The sequence below is a fragment of the Eurosta solidaginis genome, chromosome 1 (genome assembly GCF_040869045.1).
Source record: "Eurosta solidaginis isolate ZX-2024a chromosome 1, ASM4086904v1, whole genome shotgun sequence".
Taxonomy (NCBI): domain Eukaryota; kingdom Metazoa; phylum Arthropoda; class Insecta; order Diptera; family Tephritidae; genus Eurosta; species Eurosta solidaginis.
Genome location: NC_090319.1, coordinates 291,387,949 through 291,413,305, shown reverse-complemented (window position 1 = coordinate 291,413,305; position 25,357 = coordinate 291,387,949). Strand labels below are relative to the sequence as shown.

Genomic DNA, 25,357 nt, shown 5'->3' with positions numbered 1-25,357 from the left:
ATTATTTCGATCGGAGCTATATATAATATATATCACATACAACTGTTCGTTCAGATAAGGGGTTTTTTGCCATTTTTTTATATTTTTCTTAAAGTCGTTCAGGTATGTACATCGCTTTACTATATATTTCTTATCCTATACAGCGCATTATTTGGGGATTACGAATGAGATAAGATTAATGTTCAGTCCCATTCATGAAAGGTATGAAGTCTTCGGCACAGCCGAAGACAGTCCCATCCTTACTTGTTTTTTTTTTTCAATATTACATCAACATGACATTTATGCAAACAAAATTTATTCGGTTAAACGCAACTAATTCAATTAGTTCGCAAACAAAATTGGCCCCTAATGTATTCTCTCATTTTATTAAATAGCTGAGTTACAATGAATACATTTTTTATTATGGAAATATTGCCATATCAGGCACCGAAATTGCCATATTTTTACATTAGTTGTGTTTTTTCACATCTATATACGTTGCGCTTAAACTTTATATGGACTGCTAAGCGTTGAACTTTATCTACTCTTCTGAAATTGCTGCGCAGGAAATTAGTATCTCTAAATTTCAATACGCATTATACTTAGCTGCAACTGAAACATGTGTCTATGTTTCCACCTCTATGCATTACCTCTACAAATGGTGTGTGTCCACTATTCAACGCAACCGATTCAGCTATAGCTTATACACTATGTCTAGTAAAGGCTTTTGTCTCCGCTTTTCGGTACAACATGTTATGTAGCTAGTTGCCGCTAGATGGGTCTCCTAAGCATTACCTAAGTGGGGAAGAGCTTTTTTTTTCGACGCGCAGACGTCGCCGTATATACGTGTAAAAAAACGGCTATTATTATGCTAGTTACAATATTTTCGTATAGAACAAGTTTGTAAAGCTGTCTGTATATTGTGACGAATATTACCATCACTAGTAGTTAACTCTAAACACAAAAACATTGAATCGAGTCACACTGTGTACATAAACACATCAGTCATCATTTACACCCATATATATAAGGCACGAAGAGATATTACGCGCAAACACTTGTCGCCGAAAGTTGCTACACATACACATGCATATGGTTATGAGAAACGCATAAACTATAAATATACATGTATATAGCTAAGTAGGAGATATGTACAGCAGTTCTAGCAGGCGAAACGTCTAGACTGTCGTAGAAATATGCGAATGCAGAGACTAAAAAAGAGCGCAAGCTAAGTAATCAAAAAAACAGTTTGATTTAAGTACGCTATCAGTTGCGAAGTGAAGTTTAATTGTGAAGTACTCTTAAAGTAGTGTAATAAAGACCATTTTGTAATACAGAATATTGGAGTGTTTTATTCAACAGTTTAGCAATACGAACGTAAGCAGAAGGTTGAAAAAAAGCGGAATTTCTCTAAATTCGTTACAATTGGTGTCAGAAGAGGAATTGTTGAATAAATTCTGGAGATTGCGAATTGAATATCCAGCAACTGAAGAAGGAGTTGGAAGCCCGTGGATTGGCTACTACTAGCAACAAATCCCAGCTATAAGGACAATTATGGAAGCTATGGTATTTGAAGTAATTAATGCTGACCAGTATGTCTTTCATTCTGATAGCGACAAAACAACAACAAAAATGGAAAGAAAAAAACAAAACACCGCAGACAGTGACGAGCAAAATATCTGCACAAACATCGACAATAGCATCACAGCTGGAGTCACAAGAGGCACGCACTTCAGAAATGGCGTCGCAAATATCATCTCAAATGGAAGAACAGAAGACATACATATATTTCATCTGAACTGGAAGCGTAAGAGGCAGTCGAGGACAAAATTGATGCCGAGATAGGAGCGTTGAAAGGTCTTATGCAGCAGTTACAACTAAATCGCCCAGCTGTTCCAGCGAGCAATCCGAAGTTAAAAACTCCATCTTTTGACGGCTCTGCTCCTTTCTAGGTATTCAAGCTTCAATTTGAGAAGACAACAGCAGTGAACAACTGGAATGCTGAAGGTAAAGTTACAGCACTGTTCGTGGCATTGAAAGGTCCTGCAGCTGAAATCTTACAGACTATTCCAGAGTACGAACGGAACAGTGATGAAGCATTGATGGAAGCTATCGATAGACGTTATATAAGCGAGCATAGAAAACAGATACACCAAATTGAGTTGCAAAACCGTTACCAAAAAGCGGATGAGACATTGCAGGAGTTTGCGTCGGATGTTGATAGATTGGCTCATCTCGCAAATGCAGACGCACCCGTGGAATACACCGAGAGGGTTAAAAATCAGAACTTTATAAATGGAATACGGTATGTGAAACGAAACGGGCTACATATGCGAACCCAAAGCCAACATTTGCTGAAACGGTATCCCATACACTGACTCAGGAAACAGCGTCACTTTTGAGTAAGCCCGCATACAAAGCTCATCGCGTGGAAAGGCCAGATTGGGTAGACACAATTTTGGAAGCACTGAAGGGATTACAACAGAAAAATGCCGGAATTATGAAGTGTTTCAAGTGCGGTAGCCCAAGTCGCATTGCTCGTCATTGCAGCACCGGTAATGGTAGTTCCAACTTGGCTGGTCGTAAACGCAAAACTGGAGGAGATAAGCAAGAGCGAGTCAGATGTAAAGATTGAGAACTTGCCCCAGCTATTGAATGTCATGTGATATCTATCTCGCAAACTGGAAGGAAATCGAGCAGTCTTACCGTCAAAGGAAATGTGGATGGCAAGGAGCGCGCACTAACTGTAGATACGGGCGCATCTCATTCTTTCATCCGATCTGATTTGGTCAACAGGAGAGTAAAGCCATTACCTGGAGTAAGATTTCGTGGGACTACTGGTGAGTATAACCAAGTCCAGGGAGAAGTAGTATGTGAAGTCTTAATTGGGTTCTACACAAATTCGTTGTGGCAGAGATCGTTGATGAAGTGATATTGAGAGTGGATTTCTTAGTTGACTATGACATCAGGATCGATATGCAGAGAAGGGTTATGCAGTATAAGAACAAAGATGTGCCACTTAACTTCAGTTATGAGCAAGGGTTCAACAGTAAGTGAGTCCTGGTGAAAGAGATTCGACAAAAACCACAAAAGTCAATGGCAGCATATCGGCAATGGTTGAAGGAACGAATGGGCCAAACAAATTAAAACCAAACCTACCTGGGAGAAAAATACTCAAACAAATTCTCAACAATAATTAAACTTTTAAATTTTTTAAACAAAATAAGAAATGCGTGACGAAATTTCAATTGACAAAACAGCTGACATCGAAATTTCGAAATTCCTATTCCCCAATTATTGTTCTCTCCAGGAGAAAAGAATTGGAGGAATTTTTCCGCGGGAATAAAAAAATCCGCGAGAACAAAATTCTAAGGGAATATATAGAATTGAGCTGATGGTGTTCTGCAATAAAATTTCGATGCAGGGGATGAAAGAGATAAAGAAAGAAGCAACATTTAAAGGGAATGAGTAGGAAAGTAAGAGAAAATTGTGGGTGGTGGGGAAGTGGAAAGGGGGGGGGGGGGAGAGGGAGAGAGAGAGAGAGAAGGACAATAGGGCGAAAACGGGACTAGAAGAAGAGGATTGCAAACATATGGAGAAGAAGATGGAAAGAGAAATGTAGAAAGAGAGAAGAGGGAAAGGGGGACGGGACATGAGGTGGAGATGAATAAAAGCGCAAGTAAAGTAAGAAATGAAAGCTTTTTTTAAATTTTTTAAAATTACTTTGGAGTAACATAAGTTCAAAAATGGCTATACGGTCAATTGGCCTTATCACTTCTATCATAAAATATCCCGTCAATATATATATAAGGCCGATTAACCCTAAGACCTTCTCAAATGGCTAAGGTCAATTGTCTTTAGGGTTATTACAAATGACCGTATTTTGTTAAATGTCTGAACTTGATTTCGTTTTGCCTTAAGAAATCAACTTAGGGTCAGTATGGAAACCTACGTTTGATTTACCTTATTTAATTTTGTAACCCAGTGCCACAAATTTAAGAGCATATCAAGTGTGCAGACACAAACTTCAATGCAAATAAATTCACCTAAAACTTTGTCAACACATTTATAAAACTTAAATCTTGGAGACAAATAAAATACGCACAAGTTTCAGGGTAACTGTCTGTGCATGTGTGTATGCTGTAGTGTGAAATATTTCTTAGAATGTGCGCGTAAAAAGCTACGAAACTTTTAATATGAATAACTTAAAATTCATATTTTCTCATTTTTGTAAACTTTTTTTAACTTATTTTCTGGTTTGTTAAGTATGGTAATGCATACACGTGTATATGCACATTACTGACATACACACATACATATATGTTATATACCCTGCAAAAATTGTGATTAGTCTAGGATGAATCCGGGATGAGTCGCAAAGGAGTATGCGACCAATGCCAGTTTTGCACTCTTTGTATGAGTTGAACTGCTCTCTTTTGTTTGAGCATGTCCTATGAAGAGACCAATTGTACCCATTTATACCCGAAATTGATCGATAGGACCAATCCCCTTTGTACCCATATGAAGACAAGTCCCTTTTCGGTGCAATAAGGACTCATATAGGGACCAGCCGCATTTTTCATGGTAGAAACACAATCGAAAGGTTTGTCAAGCCACCAAAAATATTTTATGTAAGTTGTTCGCCCGCTTTTCAAAAATGAATAAAAAATATTATCCAAAAATGTAACCCTAATTCCGGCGTAGTCGTTAAGTCCTAGTAATTTAGGTTCGGTATAAGGCTCCGTATTATCAAACACAGTTGAGCAGAGCTCACAGAGTATATTAACTTTGATTGGATAACGGTTGGTTGTACAGGTATAAAGGAATCGAGACAGATATAGACTTCCATATATCAAAATCATCAGTATCGAAAAAAAAATTAGATTGAGCCATGTCCGTCCGTACGTCTGTCCGCCCGTTAACACGATAACTTGAGTAAATTTTGAGGTATCTTGATGAAATTTGGTATGTAGGTTCCCGGTCACTCATCTTAGATCGCTATTTAAAATGAACGATATCGGACTATAACCACGCCCACTTTTTCGATATAGAAAATTTCGAAAAATTGAAAAAGTGCGATAATTCATTACCAAAGACAGATAAAGCGATGAAACTTAGTAGGTAAGTTGAACTTATAACGCAGAATAGAAATCTAGTAAAATTTTGTACAATGGGCATGGCACCGCCCACTTTGAAAAGAAGGTAATTTAGAAGTTTTGCAAGCTGTAATTTGGGATTCGTTGAAGATATCATGATGAAATTTGGCAGGAACGTTACTCCTATTACTACATGTATGCCTAATAAAAATTAGCAAAATCGGAGAACGACCACGCCCACTTAAAAAAAAATTTTTTAAAGTCAAATTTAAAAAAAAAAAAGTTAATATCTTTACAGTATATAAGTAAATTATGTCAACAATCAACTCCAGTAATGATATGGTGCAGCAAAATACAAAAATAAAAGAAAATTTCAAAACGGACGTGACTCCACCCTTAATCATTTAATTTGTCTAGGATACTTTTAATGCCATAAGTCGAACAAAAATTTATCAATCCTTGTGAAATTTGGTAGGGGCTTAGACTCTGGGACAATAACTGTTTTCTGTGAAAAAGGGCGAAATCAGTTGAAGCCACGCGCAGGTTTTATACACAGTCGACCGTCTGTCCTTCCGCTCGGTCGTTAACACGATAACTTGAGCAAAAATCTATATATCTTTACTAAACTCAGTTCACGTAATTATCTGAACTAACTTTGTATTGGCATAAAAAATAGCCGAAATCCGACTATGACCACGCCCACTTTTTCGACATCGAAAATTACGAAAAATGAAAAAAATGCCATAATTCTATACCAGATACGAAAAAAGCGATGAAACATGGTAATTGGATTGGTTTATTGACGCAAAATATAACTTTAGAAAAAAACTTTGTAAAATGGGTGTGACACCTACCATATTAAGTAGAAGAAAATGAAAACGTTCTGCAGAGCGAAATCAAAAGCCCTTGGAATTTTGGCAGGAATACTGTTTGTGGTATTACATATATAAATAAATTAACGATACCCGGCAGATGATGGTGTGGGTCACCCTGGTCCACATTTTGGTCGATATCTCGAAAACTCCTTCACATATTCAACTACCACCACTCCCTTTTAGAGCTCTCATTAATACCTTTAATTTGATACCTATATCGTACAAACAAATTCTAGAGTCACCCCTGGTCCACCTTTATGGCGATATCCCTAAATGGCGTCCACCTATAGAACTATGGCCCAATCCCTCTTAAAATACTCTTTAGTGCCTTTCATTTGATACCCATGTCATACAAAGACATTCCAGTGTTACCTAAGGTTCATTTTCCTACATGGTGATTTTCCTTTATTTTGTCTCCATAGCTCCCAACTGAGTACGTAATGTTTGGTTACACCCGAACTGAGCCTTCCTTACTTGTTCTTAAATAATTCGATCCAATAACCTGCAATCTTTTCTAGTTTACTCAATTCGTTAGCGTTTTTTTAAATATTTTTTAAAATGGGCTACATAGATTTCACACTGACTATTCCAGACTGTACCTAAAGGAACTAAAGGGGATCAATTATGCCCAAATGTAGACAAAAAAGGTCACTCGGAGACCAATCTTTTTAGGGATTAATCGCACAATTTTTTGCAGGGTAGGCACACATTAAAATCTTCTACTTTGTTCGTTAAGCGTTTGCGTTCCTCGCCATTGACACACACACACATTCCAACTTCTAACTAATTATATACATATATATGAATACATACGTACACTTAAATTTTTTATAATAAATATATTCGCATATTCACATGTAATACATACCGTAATATTGCGAAGCGTGAATGAATTTATTGGTGTATTTGCATTGTTGATATCTTCATTTTTTGTGTGCTTCTGCGTGTGCGGGTGTTTATGTGTACGTACGAGAAATTGCAATAAAATTTCAAGCTCAATCGTTTGGAATGAAAATGTATGAATTAAAGAAGGCACAAAATATGCTGAAGCGAATATATAGATATGTAGAGGTGTGCGTGATATATTTGTGTCTTATTTTGTATGCAAAAAAAAAACATCTTCACGTATTTATGCACGAATATAAATTTATTGTAAAATTTATTCTTAACACTTAGCGTAGGTAACCTACACATACAAATACTACACACATATATATGTATAATTTACATATTCTTAGAAGTTTGTGCAAGCATATGTCTACTTGATTTTTTGCCTTGCACGCACGAAAGAACCATTAGACCGCAAATATACACACAAACTATGTACGCTTCACAGTGGGACGAATGAACGAACGAATGAATGTTTACGTGTCTTTTTAACGCCTGTACCCAAGAAGTCGTCTTCCTCCGTTCATGTAAACCTGGTAAGATGTCCGACTTTGAAATCAGACCCTGTAAAGCCTCGTTGGCTTGTCAAATGATCAGTTTGGATCTCGTAAATCAAGATTCCTGCCAAGCCTTAACTGGAGGTCAAAGAACTGTGCACTGATTACTTTGGATATAAAAAATGCTTTTAACACTGCGAAATGGGTGTGGATAATGACAGCGCTACGAATTCTTGGCACACTTTAGTGGGATCATTGATATCTATTTTAGCGACAGAGTACTCCTGTTGGAATTGCGCGACCGTCTGAAAATTCCAAGAAAAGCGCAAGCTTGCAAACAATATTTTGATGGCAAAAAAGATGGAAAGAATCAAGGAAACAGCTGAACATTCACGTGAGCTCGGTATATTGAATAATTGTATGAGTCGAAGCACGGCAAGCTAAGCTATCGACTAATGCAGATATTGTGTGGTCTCGCCCGTTTGAAAGAGTATTTGCATAAGCACAGGATAGAGGAGGATCTATTCTGCTCACACTGTTCCACCGAACGGGAAAACGCAGAACACGTAATGTTTTATTGCACTCGCTTTCTCGGCAAAAGATGCTCTGTATGCAGAGAAACCTTCCATAAAGAATTTATTTCCACTAATGTGCAGACACTTAGATTGTTCCAGTGCTATGGGCAAAATTACTTTTCAATTTATAACGCGATTTATGCGCACCAAAATTCTAGCTCTTGTGAATGAAATATGCACGATTTGTTTGAACTTAAATTAGCCCGAGTTTCAAAAGTTTCATAATAAAAATCATGATATATTCCAACACATATGTATAATTGACCGAAAAGGTATTTTAAACTAGCCCGATGTGAGAGATAACATTTGTGTCCCAAGAAAATTCGTAGGTTTCACTGTGCGCCTGTACAAAAAGGTCCCTCTAAAATGTCATACAAAATTTGATGAATAGTGTAAGATATTGCAGATGACAAATACACATGTGTAAATATTTGGTTTTTGATTGTTTCGTTGTTGTTGCTAATATCCTTTGCTTACTGTTCGTTGACATATTAATATGTCATATAATTGAGCGTTCAAATATTTGTTTTTTGCGTATGTGCAGTCAAAACTTTATCAAGGATATAATGTGTCAACGTATTTGAATAAGCATTGGAGAGTAATCAAAAATAGATACCTATTAAATATTCTATTTATGATATACAGTAGCGAGCCGAAAAATAGCAGCAGCATTTTTTTTATATCTCGTCACATTAGTTACCCTTTTTTATACCTTTCACGAACATGAAATGGTATATTAACTTTTGTCCGATGCTTGCAACCTTGAGAAATATAGAAGATAGACTCACCATTAAGTATACCGAATTGATCAGGGCGACGAACTTAGTTGATATAGCCATGTTCGTCTGTCCGTCCGTCCGTCTGTCCGTCCGTTTGTCTGTTTGAACGCAAACTAGTCCCTCAAATTTTGAGATATCTCAATGAAATTTGGCACAAGGATTTATTTTTGTAATATATTAGACATTGTCGGATCCGGTAGGATCGGACCACCATAACATATATCTCCCATACAACCGATCGTTCAAATAAGACGATTTTGGTCATACCTGCCGCAATTTATAAAGTATAAACGTGAAACTCGGTGATATATATTCTAATATATTGTAGAAGATATCCTGAAAAAACCACTTTGATCAGAGCTATATATAGTTATATCCCATACAACCGATCGTTCGGATAGAAAGATTTTTGGCCATTTCTCCCTTAATTTAGAAAGCATAAACGTGAAACTTGGTGATATATATATTAATATAGCATAGAAAATATCCTGAAAAAATCACTTTGATCGAAGCTATATATAGTATATACCCCGGTTGTATGGGATAGATAGTTCAGATAGAAAGATTTTTGGCAATTTCTCCCTTCCAATATAAAAGCGTTAAACTTGGTGATATTTATTCTAATATATCAAAGAATATTTCCTGTAAAAATCATTTCGATTGGAGCTATATATAATATATATCCCGTAAAATCGGTCGTTCAGATAGAAAGATTTTTAGCCATTTCTCCCTTAATTTCCAATATAAAAACGTTAAACTTGGTGATATTTATTCTAATATATAATAGAAGATTTCCTGTAAAAATCATTTCGATTGGAGCTATATATAATATATATCCCATACAACCGATCGTTTAGATAAGGGGTTTTTTTGCCATTTTTTATTTTATATTTATCTTAAAAATCGGTTAGGTATGTACATCTGTTCACTATATATTTCTATTCTTATACATCCGATTACTTGGAGATTACGAACGGGATAAGATTATTGTTGCCCCATTCATAAAATGTATGAAGTCTTGTTTTTTTTACGATATTTCAAGAAAGTAACCCCAAGGCCTTTAATCTTCTTACTGTTGTTAACGCTTTATTCTTGGCCATTAAGTCTAAAAAGGGAATGTGGAAAATGATGCTGGCAACAGTAATGAAGCTACAGTACTGCAGGCAAGTGACCAGGGAACTGATTCCCCAGCTGGAGCTATAGTTAAAGCGCCACATGCAGAGGTCAAATTCTACCTGGCACCGTTTTTAAGTGGCCACAGATTTTTGCGGGAATATTTCCACATAATGGTCAAGGTAGAAATACGAATTTATCATACTGTGGGCTCATAGACGACGTAAGGTACACCTTTTTTGAATGCGACCACTTCGTGCAGCAACGGAGAAGGGTGGAAGTAACACTAGGTGACCTACTTCCGGGCATAAGATGACCTCTGCGCAACGGACAGATGGGACATGTTCAACAGATACGCAAGGAATATTCTCGTCGCGAAACGGCAAGGTAGTTGCTTAGCCCAATAACGTAAGTATAGCCAAAGAGTACACGTAGCGCGCTTGCGTACCCGAAGTTATGCTAAACGCGGTTTCTGGTGCGGAAAAAGTACATACCATGGGAGGTTAGGATTTAGTGGGTAGCCCAAGAGAAGAAGGGATTCCTACACTAAGAGGGGCAAAGGGTAGCACCTAGGATTAACAGTGCATAAAGCTTTTTCTCCTTCAACGTTACATAAAACAATGACGTACAATGCTGCTAAAAGGGTTATTTGAAGGTCTCCTGTTAGGCTTATATTGATTATCTGCATTTTTTTTTATAAAACAGGCGAGTAAAATACATAAAAGCATTCAAAAGCAGCGTGTTATAAAAAACCTAGTTCTACGGACCTTCATAAGACCCTTTTCAACTCGGGGACAGAGCTTTTATGTTAAAATCTATTTTTTGTCCCCACATTATTAAATTGTACGAATTGTCACTAACACCATCCCTATCACTTCAGATATTAAAGATACTATGACCAATTTGTTCTACTTCAGACGTCGTATCATACTCATATTTTTCATAACGCGACTATGACGATCGACAAGCAATGAAGCAAACGATCGTCAAAATACGATTTGTCACGATGTTACGATTTGTTACGATGTCAAGTAATAATGACTTTGAAAAAGAAAGCATAGGGTTTAACCGTATATTAGAAATAATGCCAAGAGGTTGCGGGCTGATGACTTGAATCCGTAACGGCATTTAGAAAGAATGTCAAAAGACTCTATCAAGAAATTTCTCGAAATTGTGAAAGCTGCAATACAAAAGGAAGGGATCAACATACGTGAATGTATACCGGAAACAGTTGCGGGTACGATTTTGGTCCTATGGATCGAATCCGTAACAAAAAGGTCTTCAAACATCATTACGATTATGCCAACGAGGCTCACGATTTTGTAATCATGTCGTTTATAGTAGCTTCAAAAATCTCTGGGATTCTGGTGGTAATGGGCGCAACACTGTTAATATTTGTGCATCTCTCTGATGACTCAAGACACCAATGGCAAATTGTCTTTTGGCTCCGGCATAACTGTGTCGCCTACAGGCATAGTTAATTTATTATGCGCGGATTTGACAAAAACTTCACGGTAGCTGACTTGCATCAGCAACGAGGTTGCAGTTCCTTAAGTGTTTACAATTAGAATCTTTTATGCTGATAAATTAGTAGTCTTTTATCATTAAAAAAAATAAATATAAGGCTCGATAACCTCCGAAGAGATCTAAGGCCGAGCTTCTCTTCCAACTTGAGTCGTGCTCCTCTTGATTTTCCGTACAAATTGGCCGGACGGGACCTACATGTTTTAAACCGACTCCGAACGGCATCTGCAAGGCAGATGAGTTTTCACTGAGAGCTTTTGATGGCAGAAATACACTCGGAGCGCTTGCCAAACACTTCCGAGGGGCAACCCCGCTTAGAAAAATGTCCTTCTAATTGAAAAAAAAATGATTTAAAAAATTTTGATGTTGCCTTGCCCGGGGTGCTAACCCAGCGCATATGGTGTGGTAGGCAGAGCACGCTACTATCACACCACGGTGGCCGTATTTTATCCATATGAAGGTTATTTATCGGTCCCGAGGGTTGACGTATCTCTTTTGTTAATATTCTGGAACTTTATGGAATATGAAGGCATATTAAAGGTTTATTGTACTGGTGTGAGATGAGCCGAAGTAGAATCAGCAGGCTTGTGGTTTCAGCGTCAGTTAGGATGTGAAGGGAAGCTTCTTAAATTCTCAAAGGCCTCGATAGTTAGTTAGCTTTTCTAAAAGTGTTTAGGGTTTTGCCTTCCGGCGTAAAAAAGTCAGCTGATTGGTCAATTAATAGAAGCGTGAGTAAGTGGTCAGATTCTTGCCACACTCAATGCAGTTAATAAGCAATTCGCTGACGATGGAGATACCCGACTCTTTCCCATGACTGGGGTGCCTTCATGCTTTTCTGCTCCGCTGCTGGCTTTGTAATTTGTCTTATGCTACACAGCAATCAGTTCGACTTTATAAAATTTATCAGATATATAAAAGTTATCTTGTATATAAAGTAGTCAAAAAGTTGCTATTCGTCATCGATTTTTATATTATTATTATTTTTGTTTTTTTTTTTTTTCAGATGCACCAGTTTGCAGTACTAATACAATCGTTGTGATTGGCGCTTCATTGGAGGAAGCTGTACCCATACCTTGTCGTGTTAATTCAGATCCACCTGAAATTGATTTTGAATGGACATTCTCAACAAGTGGGGAGCACTTTGAAGTACCATCTGGTCACTATGCAACGATACAGGAGGCAACAACAAGTGGCGATGTACATCGAACTATAATCGAAGCAAATGATACTCATTTTGAGACATACGGTAATGTGCTAAAGAAATATTTATACATTGGACAAAATACATATAAATATGTAGTAAACTTATAGTGGACATAAATGGATAGTTTTATTTAAGTGAAATATCTACATATTCAAAACAATTATGTTCTTCTTTGGGCATTGCCTTTAAATTCGGGACATAAGCCAGGCAGGCTGGCGTGCCTTGCAGTCTTGCACAACTGCTTCTAAGCTAGGCTAGGTTAGGTGGTAGCAGCTCTCGAAGGGGAAGCTCATTTGGACAGCATGAAGGTCAGTTGTAATACCATATAAAATAACGGTTATATAGCTGTAGCATTTTGCAGAAACCTTGGAAAATTCTCCGGAGTTCAAAGTGAGTGGCATCCGACATACTTTCGCCTAGTTCTAGCAAAATCTGGCCAATCACGCATAAACTGACTCGATGATCCCACCTCATCATCCTCCATACCGCTGCAGTAGGATGGGATTTCCAGTATATGGGAAGAACTCCATGGTTTCCCATTGGACAGTGCCCTATCAAAGCCCCAATAACCATAGATAGATGAGTCTTAGTGAACCCAAATATTTTGGCGGCCCTATCGTCACCCACTTCCGGCCAAAAGGAACATGCTAATCTGCAAGAGATGGTATACGCCCAATGCTTGCAGAGGGCAGACCACAGTTTGCCAGCGGGATCCCAAAATCCATACAGCGATCTTCAATCGATTCAATTGTACCGATGCGGGTAAAAAATCCGCTTTGTGGTTGCACGGAATATCACTATCTTCCATAACCTAGAAAATCTTAATCAATGGTTATTACTTCGATGACATAGCAAGCGAGGTTAGGCACTCCCAGACCAACCTCGACCGTACTATAGTTGAGTTCAAGGCCTTGATAGCCGCTGGCTATCAGAGTAGATAATATATCCCCTAACCGTAGAAGCGCTGGATATCATTTCATCTACTGCATCTTTAGTTGCAGCTACTTCCGATTGTAAGACGCTGCAGTAATCAGCCAACTTAACACTCAACCTTTCCTTAAAAAAAGTCACACATAATACCCTTCGGGTCACAAAATGACCCTAGTTTATTGAATTCATTTTTTTTTTTTTTTTGTAATTATGTATTATTTTCTGAAGCTTTAAGTAAATACATACTTATTTAATGCAAAATTGGTAAATTTAAAATTAAATCTTAAAGTTGAAGAAATTTTATGGTATATGCTGTCGGCAATAAGTTGTCTTTTCTGTTTTAGTTTGACTGTGTTGTGAACAAACCGGAATTTTTCATACTACGCAGTGGTAGAACGTTTTTCGGTCAACTCCAGGAGAGCAAATGCTACAACGTTTTCGATCTGATCTCTTTTTCTTACACAACGATTGGACAAGCTCGTTAGCTCCTTCTGAGCTTCTCTCGTTATGTACAATAGAAGCAGATGATGGTGCATGTGGGGGACGACTTCGATTGACTATCCAAAGACGTACTAGTTCGTCACCTAGTTCCTCTAAAAATAGGGGGCGTTTATGAGACTTATTTTGTTTCCATGTGGGATTTATTTCTGTCCATATCACGTAAGCATTCAAATCTGACAAATCAAGGAAATTTCGAAACAGGGCTACCGGCCAACAATTCGCTTTGCGTTTGCTGGAATAATTTCGAACCATTTGATCTATCCTGTCGACGCGGGACTTCGTTGAGTTATAAAACTCAATGATTTTGGGAATTTTTTTTGGATGATCCTGAAGAACATCTATCTCGTGATGAAAAGTATTCATTACTGTCACTAGTTTAAATCTTTGTGGTACATACTGAACAAGTGACACTTTATCATTGAAAAAAAATTTACTAGTGCTCCGGTAATTTCCTCAGTTCTTCAGGCGATGCATATTCTGGCAAAAATCTCTTACTTTTTCGTACTGTGGCGAAAAAGGTCATATTCTTCTTCATATTCTTCTTCTGCTGTTATATTTCTGCCCTGATAATTAGAAACCAAATCTAGCACAACCCTTTGTGCTTGGTTTCTTTCCGGTGGTGCGTTCCTATTTTCTTTACCTGTGTATATTTGAAAATTTATGCAGAATCCAGTTGTGGCATCAGCTGCAACCCAAGCCTTTATACCATATTTCCCGAGCTTACTCGGTATGTAAATCTTAAAAGGGTATCTTCCCCGAAAAGTGATTAGTTGTTCATCAACTGTAACATATTCATGATGGGAATATATAAGTTTCAAGTTATCGGCCCGCAATTCGTAAAAATTTCGTATTGGTGCTAATTTATCTCCGCGACATTGAGATCTACGCAGTTCTCTATTGCCGAATGCCAGTAGTCGCGAAATAACTTGAAAACGCTTCATAGACATCACTGCTATTAAAATTGATCGGCCATGGTTTGCGTCCCACAAGCTTTGAATACTTTCACCATGAGATCGGTAAACATTTAAATAGAATATAAATAAATAGAATATAAATATATATATATATATCAATGATAATATCTTATTAAATTTTTACCAATCAGAAGTAAAACTCCCAAATAGGCATCCAATTATGCCTCTACAATTTCAACGTAGCTATCTTTATACACCCTTTCGCTCCCACTTGATGATAACCTTCTTCATTGCGCTGGTAAAACAGATTTTGAAGAAGAATCTGTAATATTACTTATTCTGTGGATTGCATAGGATGTGACGCCCATGCAGCCATGGATTATGTTTTCTGACAGCGCTCTATACAGTGAATGTGGTGAAGGGTTAGTGTGCCATATAATTTCTTTGCTTTTGCTTTGAAAGTTAGACTGATTTCCAGAAATTTCAATATCGTTTTCAAAATTTTCACCTTCGCCAATATCGTCATAATCATCATGATCGCTTTCCACTTCAGGTATATAATCCATATCGATATCAACGTTGTCGTCGCCGCTAAATAAGTCATTGCTGGATTCAGATGAATTCAGAATAGCACGAATTTCTTCGTCACTGATGCGTTGCTGCATGAAAAGTTACCACTTTTTTAAAAAACTCAACATAAAAACCTTCTTACTTACCCTTGCAACTGTTGACCACAAATTCCAATTTCCATCCGCCATTTATTCCTATTTTACAATTTTACTTTCCAAAGTTCCGAAGTTATGCACCTGTTGAATTTTTTTGCAAAATAATAACTGCCTAGTTATAACTAAGCGGTTCGATTTGCCACAGCAAACAACAACAAATTGAAACGGGTCACAGGGTGACCCAAATAAATTTTTCATATGGGTCACAAAATGACCCGAAGGGTAACTAACGTTTATAGTGCCTTTTTCTTCTAAATTAATATGCCTTTTAAAAAATGTTTGACGCGTTTCAAATTACTGTTGAAATTTGTGCACTGGGCTTATAGGAAAAAAACATTGAAATAACTATTTAGAAAAAATTCGAGTTTGAAATTGCTTTGGATCACAAAATGACCCTAGGAGAGTTTGAGTGTTAAACTTGTGGTTTACATGTAGCTCTTACCAAAACACCTCCCACTAACCATTCCGTCTTACTTCGACCCATCTGTGAAAAAGTTAACTGCTAGTCCCCTGCCCCAGATGGGTCCCCTTCCCTATCCCACTCTCTTCTTCTTAGCTAGCAGTTTAATTATTTGAAGTCCAAAATTATCTGGATGCCAAAAATTAGGTTTTGCTAAAACAGTTTTTTTTTTTTATTTACATAAAAATTTAAATTTTCATGCTCTTTCTAAATTTATTAAAAATCTTAATTTTTTCTTAAAAGCGAGAAATATATGTTTGTATATATTTTTTCAATCAATAAATCTTGGTTTTATTCTAACAATATATACTTAACTTTATTAACATGCTTTTATTAGCTTGGTCTGTATGTAGCGGAATTTTTGAGCATAATTTTCACCGTTTTCTAGAAGTCTGATTAATTTGAAACTTTACATACATATCAAGGGGCGATGACAATGTATTGTTGTTGTTGTTGTTGTAGCGATAAGATTGCTCTCCGATGGCTTTGGGAAGTTTTGTCGATGTGATGGTCCTTTTCCGGATACAAATAAGGTACGCTCCGGTACCATAGCACCATTAAGGTGCTAGCCCGACCATCTCGGGAACGATTTATGTGGCCACATTAAACCTTCAGGCCATTCCCTCCCTCCCTACCTCCAAGTTCCATGAGGAGATTGGGGTCGACAGAGCCTCGTCTGTTAGGGAAACAGGATTCGCCGCGGATAGGTGAGGTAGACAATTGGGTTTTGAGAAGCTATATATTGCGCTGGCAACCTGAAAGGTTGCGCTACACAGCCCCTTGAATCTGGTATTTTAGTCGCCTCTTACGACAGTCATGCCTACCGCGGGTATATTCTGATCCCCTAACCCGCTGGGGTATGACAATGTATTAATGTGATGGTGTGGTGACATAAGGTCAACGGCCATAAGGTCAATTGGCCTTATTACCACTTTGAATGGCCATAGGTTTGATTGAAACTTTGCACACGTATCAACGCTCGATGACAATGCACCAATGTGATGGTGTCGTGACATACGGTCAACGGCCATAAGGTCAATTGGCCTTATTACCACTTTGAATCGCCATAAGTTTGATTGAAACTATGCACACGTATCAAGGCTCGATGACAATGCAGTAATGTGATGGTGGGGTGACATAAGGTTAACTGACATAAGGTCAATTGAACTTATGACCACCCCAAATGGCCATAGATTTTAAACCTTGCACATAATGCGAAAAACGCATTTCTCTATTAATGATAGAAGTGGATGCATGGCACATCTACGAAAGAGCATACTGGACCCCACGCTTTTTAATCTGAATTAAATTATTCTGTTAATAACTTAAATTTTATTATAATTTTATTTTGAGGTGATTAACTATAAATGATTGTTTGACCTTCTACTACTGTTATAAAAACTCTTTTTAATTAAAAATTATTTTCTACTTTTTAGTTCGGTTAGCTATAAAAGCTAGCTTTTTAGTTTTTTTTTTAAACTATTATTTATACATATGTATATATGAATGTTTATGTACATGTATTTACATACTCTTTATTTTATTTTCTTACAGTAGAAGCCGTAAGCGAGTTAATTTATACGCCAAAGAGTGAACGAGATTACGGTACATTGGCATGCTGGGGCCAAAACTCGATTGGCAAACAATCAGAACCATGTTTATTTCAAGTAGTACCAGCTGGTAAGTGAACATACAATGCTTTGAAATATTTTAGTATTTTTTGTTATAAATGAATAAGCAAAGCATAGTTATTCCTAACATATACATACATATGTACATGTATATGATACAAATTCCTATATATGTACATATGTATATACATTTGTCCATTTGTATGTACATTCATTCATTTATCCTTTGATATTTATTTACGACATAAGAGTTTTGAATTATATCCTAAAGATACATGAATACATATATACACACACAGTACTCATGCGAGCAGTTGCATAATGCTTATAAATTGCTTAAGTATTGTTGTTGTTAAGAATAGTCAGTGAATTTTATTTATATGTAGAGAAAACTAAATAAAATACAATTGCTAAATTGAATAGACCTGCAAGTACTAAGGTAATTCAAAGGCATCACAATGTTATCTATAGCAACAAAGAGCAACAGGGCAGTTCTTGAATAAGTGGAATGTAATGAACATAGACAAAAATGAACATTTTGAAACCAAGGTAGAAAAAAAGTAAGAAAGGCTAAGTTCGGGTGTAACCGAACATTACATACTCAGCTGAGAGCTTTGGAGACAAAAAAGGGAAAACCACCATGTAGGAAAATTAACCTAGGGTAACCCTGGAATGTGTGACATGGCTATCAAAAGGAAGGTATTAAAGATTATTTTAAAAGGGAGTGGCCCATAGTTCTATAGATGGACGCCTTTTCGAGAAATCGGCATAAAGGTGGACCAGGGGTTACTCTAGAATGTGTACCAAATGGAAGGTATTAAAGAGTATTTTAAAAGGGATTGATCCTTAGTTCTATAGGAGGACACCTTTTCGGGATATCGCCATAAAGGTGGACCAGGGGTTACTCTAGAATGTGTATCAAATGGAAGGTATTAAAGAGTATTTTAAAAGGGATTGATCCTTAGTTCTATAGGAGGACACCTTTTCGGGATATCGCCATAAAGGTGGACCAGGGGTGACTCTAGAATTTGTTTGTTTTAAAAGGGCCCTTAGTTGTATATGTGAATGCGTTTTCGAGATATCGAGCAAACTGTGGACCAGGGTGACCGAGAACATCATCCGTCGGGTACCGCTAATTTATTTATATATGTAATATCCCGAACAGTATTCCTGCCAGGATTCCAAGTGCTTTTGATTTCGCTCTGCAGAACTTTTTCATTTTCTTCTACTTAATATGGTAGGTGGCACACCCATTTTTCAAAGTTTTTTCCAAAGTTATATTTTGCGTCAATAAACCAATCAAATTACCATGTTTCATCATTTTTTTCATATTTGGAACAGAATTATTTAATTTTTTTCATTTTCCGTAATTTTCGATATCGAAAAAGTTGGCGTGGTCATACTCGGATTTCGGCCATTTTTTATACCAAAATAAAGTAAGTTCAGATAAGTACGTGAACTAAATTTAGTAAAGATATATCGATTTTTGCTCAGGTTATGGTGTTAACGGCCGAGCGGAAGGACAGACGATCGACTGTGTATAAAAACTGGGCGTGGCCTCAACAGATTTCGCCCTTTTTCACAGAAAACAGTTATCGTCCTAGAATCTAAGCCCGTGCCAAATTTCACAAGGATTGTAAATTTTTGTTCGACTTATGGCCTTAAAAGTATTCTAGACGAATTAAATGAAAAAGGGCGGAGCCATGCCCATTTTGAAATTTTCTTTTATTTTTGCCTTTTGTTGCACCATATCATTGCCGGAGTTGAATGTTGACATAATTTACTTATATACTGTAAAGATATTAAATTTTTTGTTAAAATTTGATTAAAAATTTTTTTTTTAAATAGTTCGTCTTCCGATTTTACTAATTTTTATTGTGCACATATATAGTGATACGAGTAACGTTCCTGCCAAATTTCATCACGATATCCTCAACGACACTTTAAAATTACCTTCTTTTAAAGTTGGCGGTGCCACGCCCATTGTACAAAATTTTACTAATTTTCTATTCTGCGTCATAAGGTCAACCAACCTACCGAGCTTCATCGCTTTATCCGTCTTTGGTAATGAATTATCGCACTTTTTCGGTTTTTCGAAATTTTCGATATCGAAAAAGGTGGCGTGGTTATAGTCCGATTTCGTTCATTTTAAATAGAGACCTGAGATGAGGCCGAGGAACCTACATACCAAGCTTCATCAAGATACCTCAAAATTTACTCAAGTTATCGTGTTAACGGACAGACGGAAATGGCTCAATCAAATTTTTTTTCGATACTGATGATTTTGATATATGGAAGTCTATATCTAACTCGATTCCTTTATACCTGCACAACCAACCGTTTTCCAATCAAAGTTAATATACTCTGTGTGCAAAACATGCTGAGTATAAAAAAGACACACACGCACTGATACAATTTTATTACCATTGTGCACTTAATTGAATTTCGTGTGAAAACCTAGAAAATAAGATAATGTAATAGCCTATAAATAACTAACACACAGTATGAGATTTGAGGTTTGTTAATATTATAAGTTAAGAATTTTGCTACACGACTAAAAATTGTATATTATGTACTTGTTTTAATTTATAAAACACTACTTTAAGTGCGAACCCTTTTCGGGGGTTTATGGTTATGCCTTTAAATTGGGCTTGAAAATTATGTTCGTCTTTTTATCCTGGGACACATATTATAGGGAGTGCCCCCCATAAATTTAGAAAACAAAAATTCAGAAACACCTTTTTTCAGAAAACATTAGTCAGAACCCTGTTTCAGAAAGACAAAATCAGAGGTCAAATCTCAGAAGTGATAATTCAGAAGTCAAATTTCAAAAGACAAATTACAGAAATAAAAGTTCAGAATGAAACAATAAATTGTTCTCAAAATTCAGAAATGTTTATTTATTTGGAAAAAATTATGTACATATAAAGAAAAAGTAGTACAATCTAAAATTTTAAATTGTGTGCAATAGCAAGCATGTAATTAATTAAATCTTTTCGCGTTTATCATTTTCAAATGAATTTACAATATTAAAAAAACGAAGAAGGGATTAAATATTTATTGTGGATTATAAAATCTCAATAAATATTTTCAGAATATAGAAATTTATAGAAATAAAAGATATTATTAAAAGCTTTATTTATAAAATAATTTAGTTTATTTCATTTTAAAAAGGGTTTTATATAATGTAATTAACAACTTATCTCTTATATGAATAGGCAAATTGAAGTTTTCGCGACCCTTATGGCCGTTAATACTACAAATATAGTAGCAGCAGTGCAGGCTATTCAAAAAACTGCACACCACACTAATACACAAGCCAAATTATAAGCTGCAAGTATGAATACGTAGCGCTGACTGTATGCACTCTGAAGCAATTCCTTTGCACGGCCGTTGTGAACGAATTTTGTAATTGAAATTTAAGTAACTTCCCGATAAGCTGCAAGCTTGAAACTTAGAATAGAGTTCAGCACCCGATGACAATAAAATAATAAGAAACAAAAACTCCGATAGGCGGCGCATGGATCGAAATATTTCAAAAAATCTTATTTGTGGTCCGATTGGGCTCATATTTGGAACACATAATACATACATGAATAGAAAGCGAGCTATGAAAAAAAATCGCCGTAAGTGGCGCAAGGATCGAGATATTCAAAAAAATCTTATTTGGCGTCCGATTGGGCACACATTTGGAACACATAATACATACATGAACCTATGAAGAATCGCCGTTAGGTGGCGCAAGGATCGAAGTATTCAAAAAAATCGTATTTGTGCTCCGATTTGGCTCATATTTGGAACACGTAATACATACAAGAATAGAAAGAGACCTATGAAAAAAATCGCGGCTAGGTGGCGCAAGGATCGAGATATTTAAAAAAAGTGTACTTTTGGTCCAATTTGGCTCATATTTGGAACACATATTACATACATAAATAGAAATCACTTCATGAAAAAAAATTCCGCTAGGTGTGGGAAGGATCGAGGAATTGAAAATATTCGTATTTGTGTTCCGATTTGGCTTATATTTGGAACAAATATTCCATACAGTCCGGTAGAAGTGACATCAAAATATTTTGTAGTTCGAGTAGGGACAAGCATACGTGGCGCCGAGTAGAGTAGATTCTTTGAAAGGATTATGTGACCTAGATTGTAACAAATTGTCAGGAAAGAGTCCTTGCAACAACGAGTCACTAAATGAACTAAATAGAATGAGAAATAATAGGCAATTAAATAAAGACTAAAAACTTTAAAATAAAATAATTTAAAAAAAATTTTAAGTTAAACGGTTTTGTTGAAAACAATACTTACATGATGTAATTATAATACTAAAAGCTAGAAAATAATTAGGTAGGTCATAGGTACTAGTCATCACACTCGTCATCAATCTAGGGCGTTGATCAGACAATTACACAAAAGCGTTGGACGCATCAAATTTCTATTGATAGTCATATATAAGCCCAACTGAACCTTAATAAGATTATGCTACGCCTCACATTTTTAGAAATTTCACGCGTACAGCGCTTCCGTTTAATTGTCTGATCAACGCCCTAGATTGATGAGGAGTGTGATGACTAGTACCTAGGACCTATCTAATTATTTTCTAGCTTTTAGTATTATTATTACTTCATGTAAGTATTGTTTCCAATTAAACCGTTTAACTTAAATTATTATTTTTTAATTAGTTTGTTTCTAAACACAAACATTTGACTCAACCTAAGGTATCTGAGCAGATGCAAATCTTGAAGATGTGTATACACTCTGCTCTTTTGTTGTAAATATCGAAGAATTTACACATTATAAATAGTACGTTTTCTGGAAATATAGAGTGGATATATCAAGCATGATCAAATGCGTAGTTTTAATTACTGATAGACAACAAAAGTACGTGATTAAGGTATTTAGGTTTAGGTATTTAGGGCTGCGGCACAGTGAAATTTTTCATATAGGTGCGTTTAACACAAGCTTATGCATCGCAGTAACATCGCCAAAATCACATACATCGCTTTGCTCATTCACATACAAAATTTCAGGGATGCACCTTAACGTTAAGCTAATCGTTTATCAAAAAATTTCCACCGTTTCCGTTGAAACACTTCGAAATATTATCGATAAAGAAATTATCAAGATAAATTGTATCTCGTTTTTAACCGAAACGAAAAGCTTTCGTTAACGTTAAAAACGTTAACGAAAACGTGATACTTTATGTTTGAATTGTGCTGGCAATGCTATAGCCATGGTGAAGCCGTAAGGTGGCAACAACGAGCGCACATACACACACAAACTCTATGTAATTTGTTTGTGTAATTCGTTGGTGGTAATGTCAAAAATACTCTGAGAAATGTTCGTACTGTCAAAATTCATGAGAAAAGTTGCAATCAGCTTGGATAATGCTTTCACCTTTAATGACTCCGCCATCAATCAGCTTTGCCAGCATAGTTTGAAATTAATAATCAACATAAACGATTTGATTTCGTTTTGATATGGCAGAAAACGAAACGAAATCATTTCGTTAATTTGACGATCTTAACGTTAATAAACGAAACGAAATGACTTCGTTTCGTTTATTAACGTTGATTATCGTAACGAAATGATATCGTTTCGTTGGTTAAGCATGCCTGCAAAATTTCATGAAGCTCTGTTATAAACATTCCCCCTTTGCAACAAAAATATTTGCTAACATATTTTGTGTCGTATTCGTTTGTTAAATTGCAGTTTTTAATTGCAAAAAATGTTAGAAAAGTTACCAACGGGTGGGAAAAATAATTTCATTTGCAAAGTGTGCCAGCACTTAGCCAAAGAGAATGTCAAATTGTTCTTCCTATGCTTTGCTTGCAACAAAATTTGGGAGTTTGCTACTTTTCCCTGTTAGATGGCGCCAGTGTCGCTCGATCTACCGTTCTCCATAAAAATACGTGCAATCTACTCATAATGCATAAGACTGAGTAAGACGCATCTACATGAAAAACTGTTTATGTGACGGGGCTTTTAGGTTTCATTGTGGTTGTCATGATTCAATCACAAGAGGTTTGCTCGGCTGACACATTTTTTGTCCACTGCAGCCATTTTGCTCCCAAATCGGATTGACATCTTATTATTGTGTTGTTACTTTGCGATTTTTCGAAAAATTATAGTGTTCAACAGTGTACAGGATAGATCCCTTCCCCCATCGGAGTCGGTAATGTATATATGTATGTATATGTATATTCAGGTTTGGTATCAAAAACACGAAGAAATGAAAGTTTTACTTTTTATAATAATAAACAAATTGTTGACTAATATATAAACTAAAATGCTAAAGACTGATTTCCTATGTACTATAGCACTGAAAATCTAATTACGTGTCGCAAAACTATCTACGCCACTGGTAGTCAAAATAGGAAGCAAATACAAATACCCGATAAGTACTGAACTGCATAATTCCTTAGAACATTTTTTTTTAATTTTATGATGAATTTATGCACTGTGCCTCGATCTATTAGTGTGGATGAACAGGAACCTAGACTAATTTAAAATTCATCGTTCAGCGTCAAAAAATCGACTAGTAAATCGATTAAATTATTCCCCCCTTTATTTACTTCGTAAACCGTTATTATCATTACTTCGTCATCATTGGATCACGGGTTGTTGTAACATTGTTGGGGTATTGTATATGATAATATTATTTCAAAAAAATTGTAAAAAAAAATATATGTATTGAATAAAATAAGATAAGGAAAAAAGTTTAAATCAAATAAAATAAAATAATATAAAATAAAATAATCTTTACTGTTGTATGGGCCTACTGATTTGAAAGATCGCGGGTTCGAATCGAGCTCAAGACCTTCTAATAAATAGTTTGTCATTTTTATTGTTATGATACTTTTTTTTAACTGATAAAATTTTTAAATTATAATAGAAGAAAGAAAAAATTTAGGCAACTGCCAAAACTCTTTGTATAGATCCATTTCGGGACTTCCTAAATTCCTTCATCAGCAACGTTTAGGCGCCGTTGCTATAACGATTTGGCTATCACAACGGTTGTTTGTTCGTCTTAATTATATCTACTTCAATCCTGTTTCTTGCATTATTGACACTTTTTCCTCGTGCTCTGGGATGTATTGACAATTATTGTTGTTATATCCCAGAGCATGGGGAAAAAGTGTCACTGAATATGATAGTATGGCATCATTGCCATAAAACAAGTCCAAAGTTCACATCGTTTCTGCAACAGATGTCGAAGCGCTGTGAAAATCAATAGGCAAGAAACAGGATAGAAGTACAAATAATGAAAAGAAACAAACAACGTTGCCGATGAAGGAAATGGCTAAGCAACTACACCCATAAATTAGTTAAAAGTTCTAGTAAAAAAAATATTTATTGGATCTTGGTAGAGAAGATGAATTCAGGCTATGCTGGGATTCACTTTCGAGTGAAACTGTGTGTTAAGGCTATTTCACTCGAAAATGTGTGGCAGCAAATGTATGTATGTACGAATATTCTAGTCCTAGATGCAATGATGCATCGTAGATCTTATTTTCGTGTGCCAAATAGATTTAGCATAAAATTAGCTTAGTACCTTTCTAGTATTATGAATTTTCAGAAATATTCGCATACCATAGAAAAATCGGATCTTTTACCTAACTTTTACATATGTATGTGTATATAACTATGCGCTTGCAAGAAA

At 36.1% G+C, this 25,357-nt stretch overlaps 1 protein-coding gene across 1 annotated transcript in view; it reads left to right on the top strand.

The window, feature by feature from the left end:
* Positions 1-25,357, top strand: part of side-III (sidestep III) — a 733,037-nt gene that overhangs the window by 626,647 nt on the left and 81,033 nt on the right. Inside the window, exons 12-13 of the mRNA XM_067767231.1 lie at positions 12,330-12,572; positions 17,615-17,740. Coding sequence (XP_067623332.1) covers positions 12,330-12,572; positions 17,615-17,740 — 369 coding nt within the window. The remainder of the gene's footprint in view (positions 1-12,329; positions 12,573-17,614; positions 17,741-25,357) is intronic.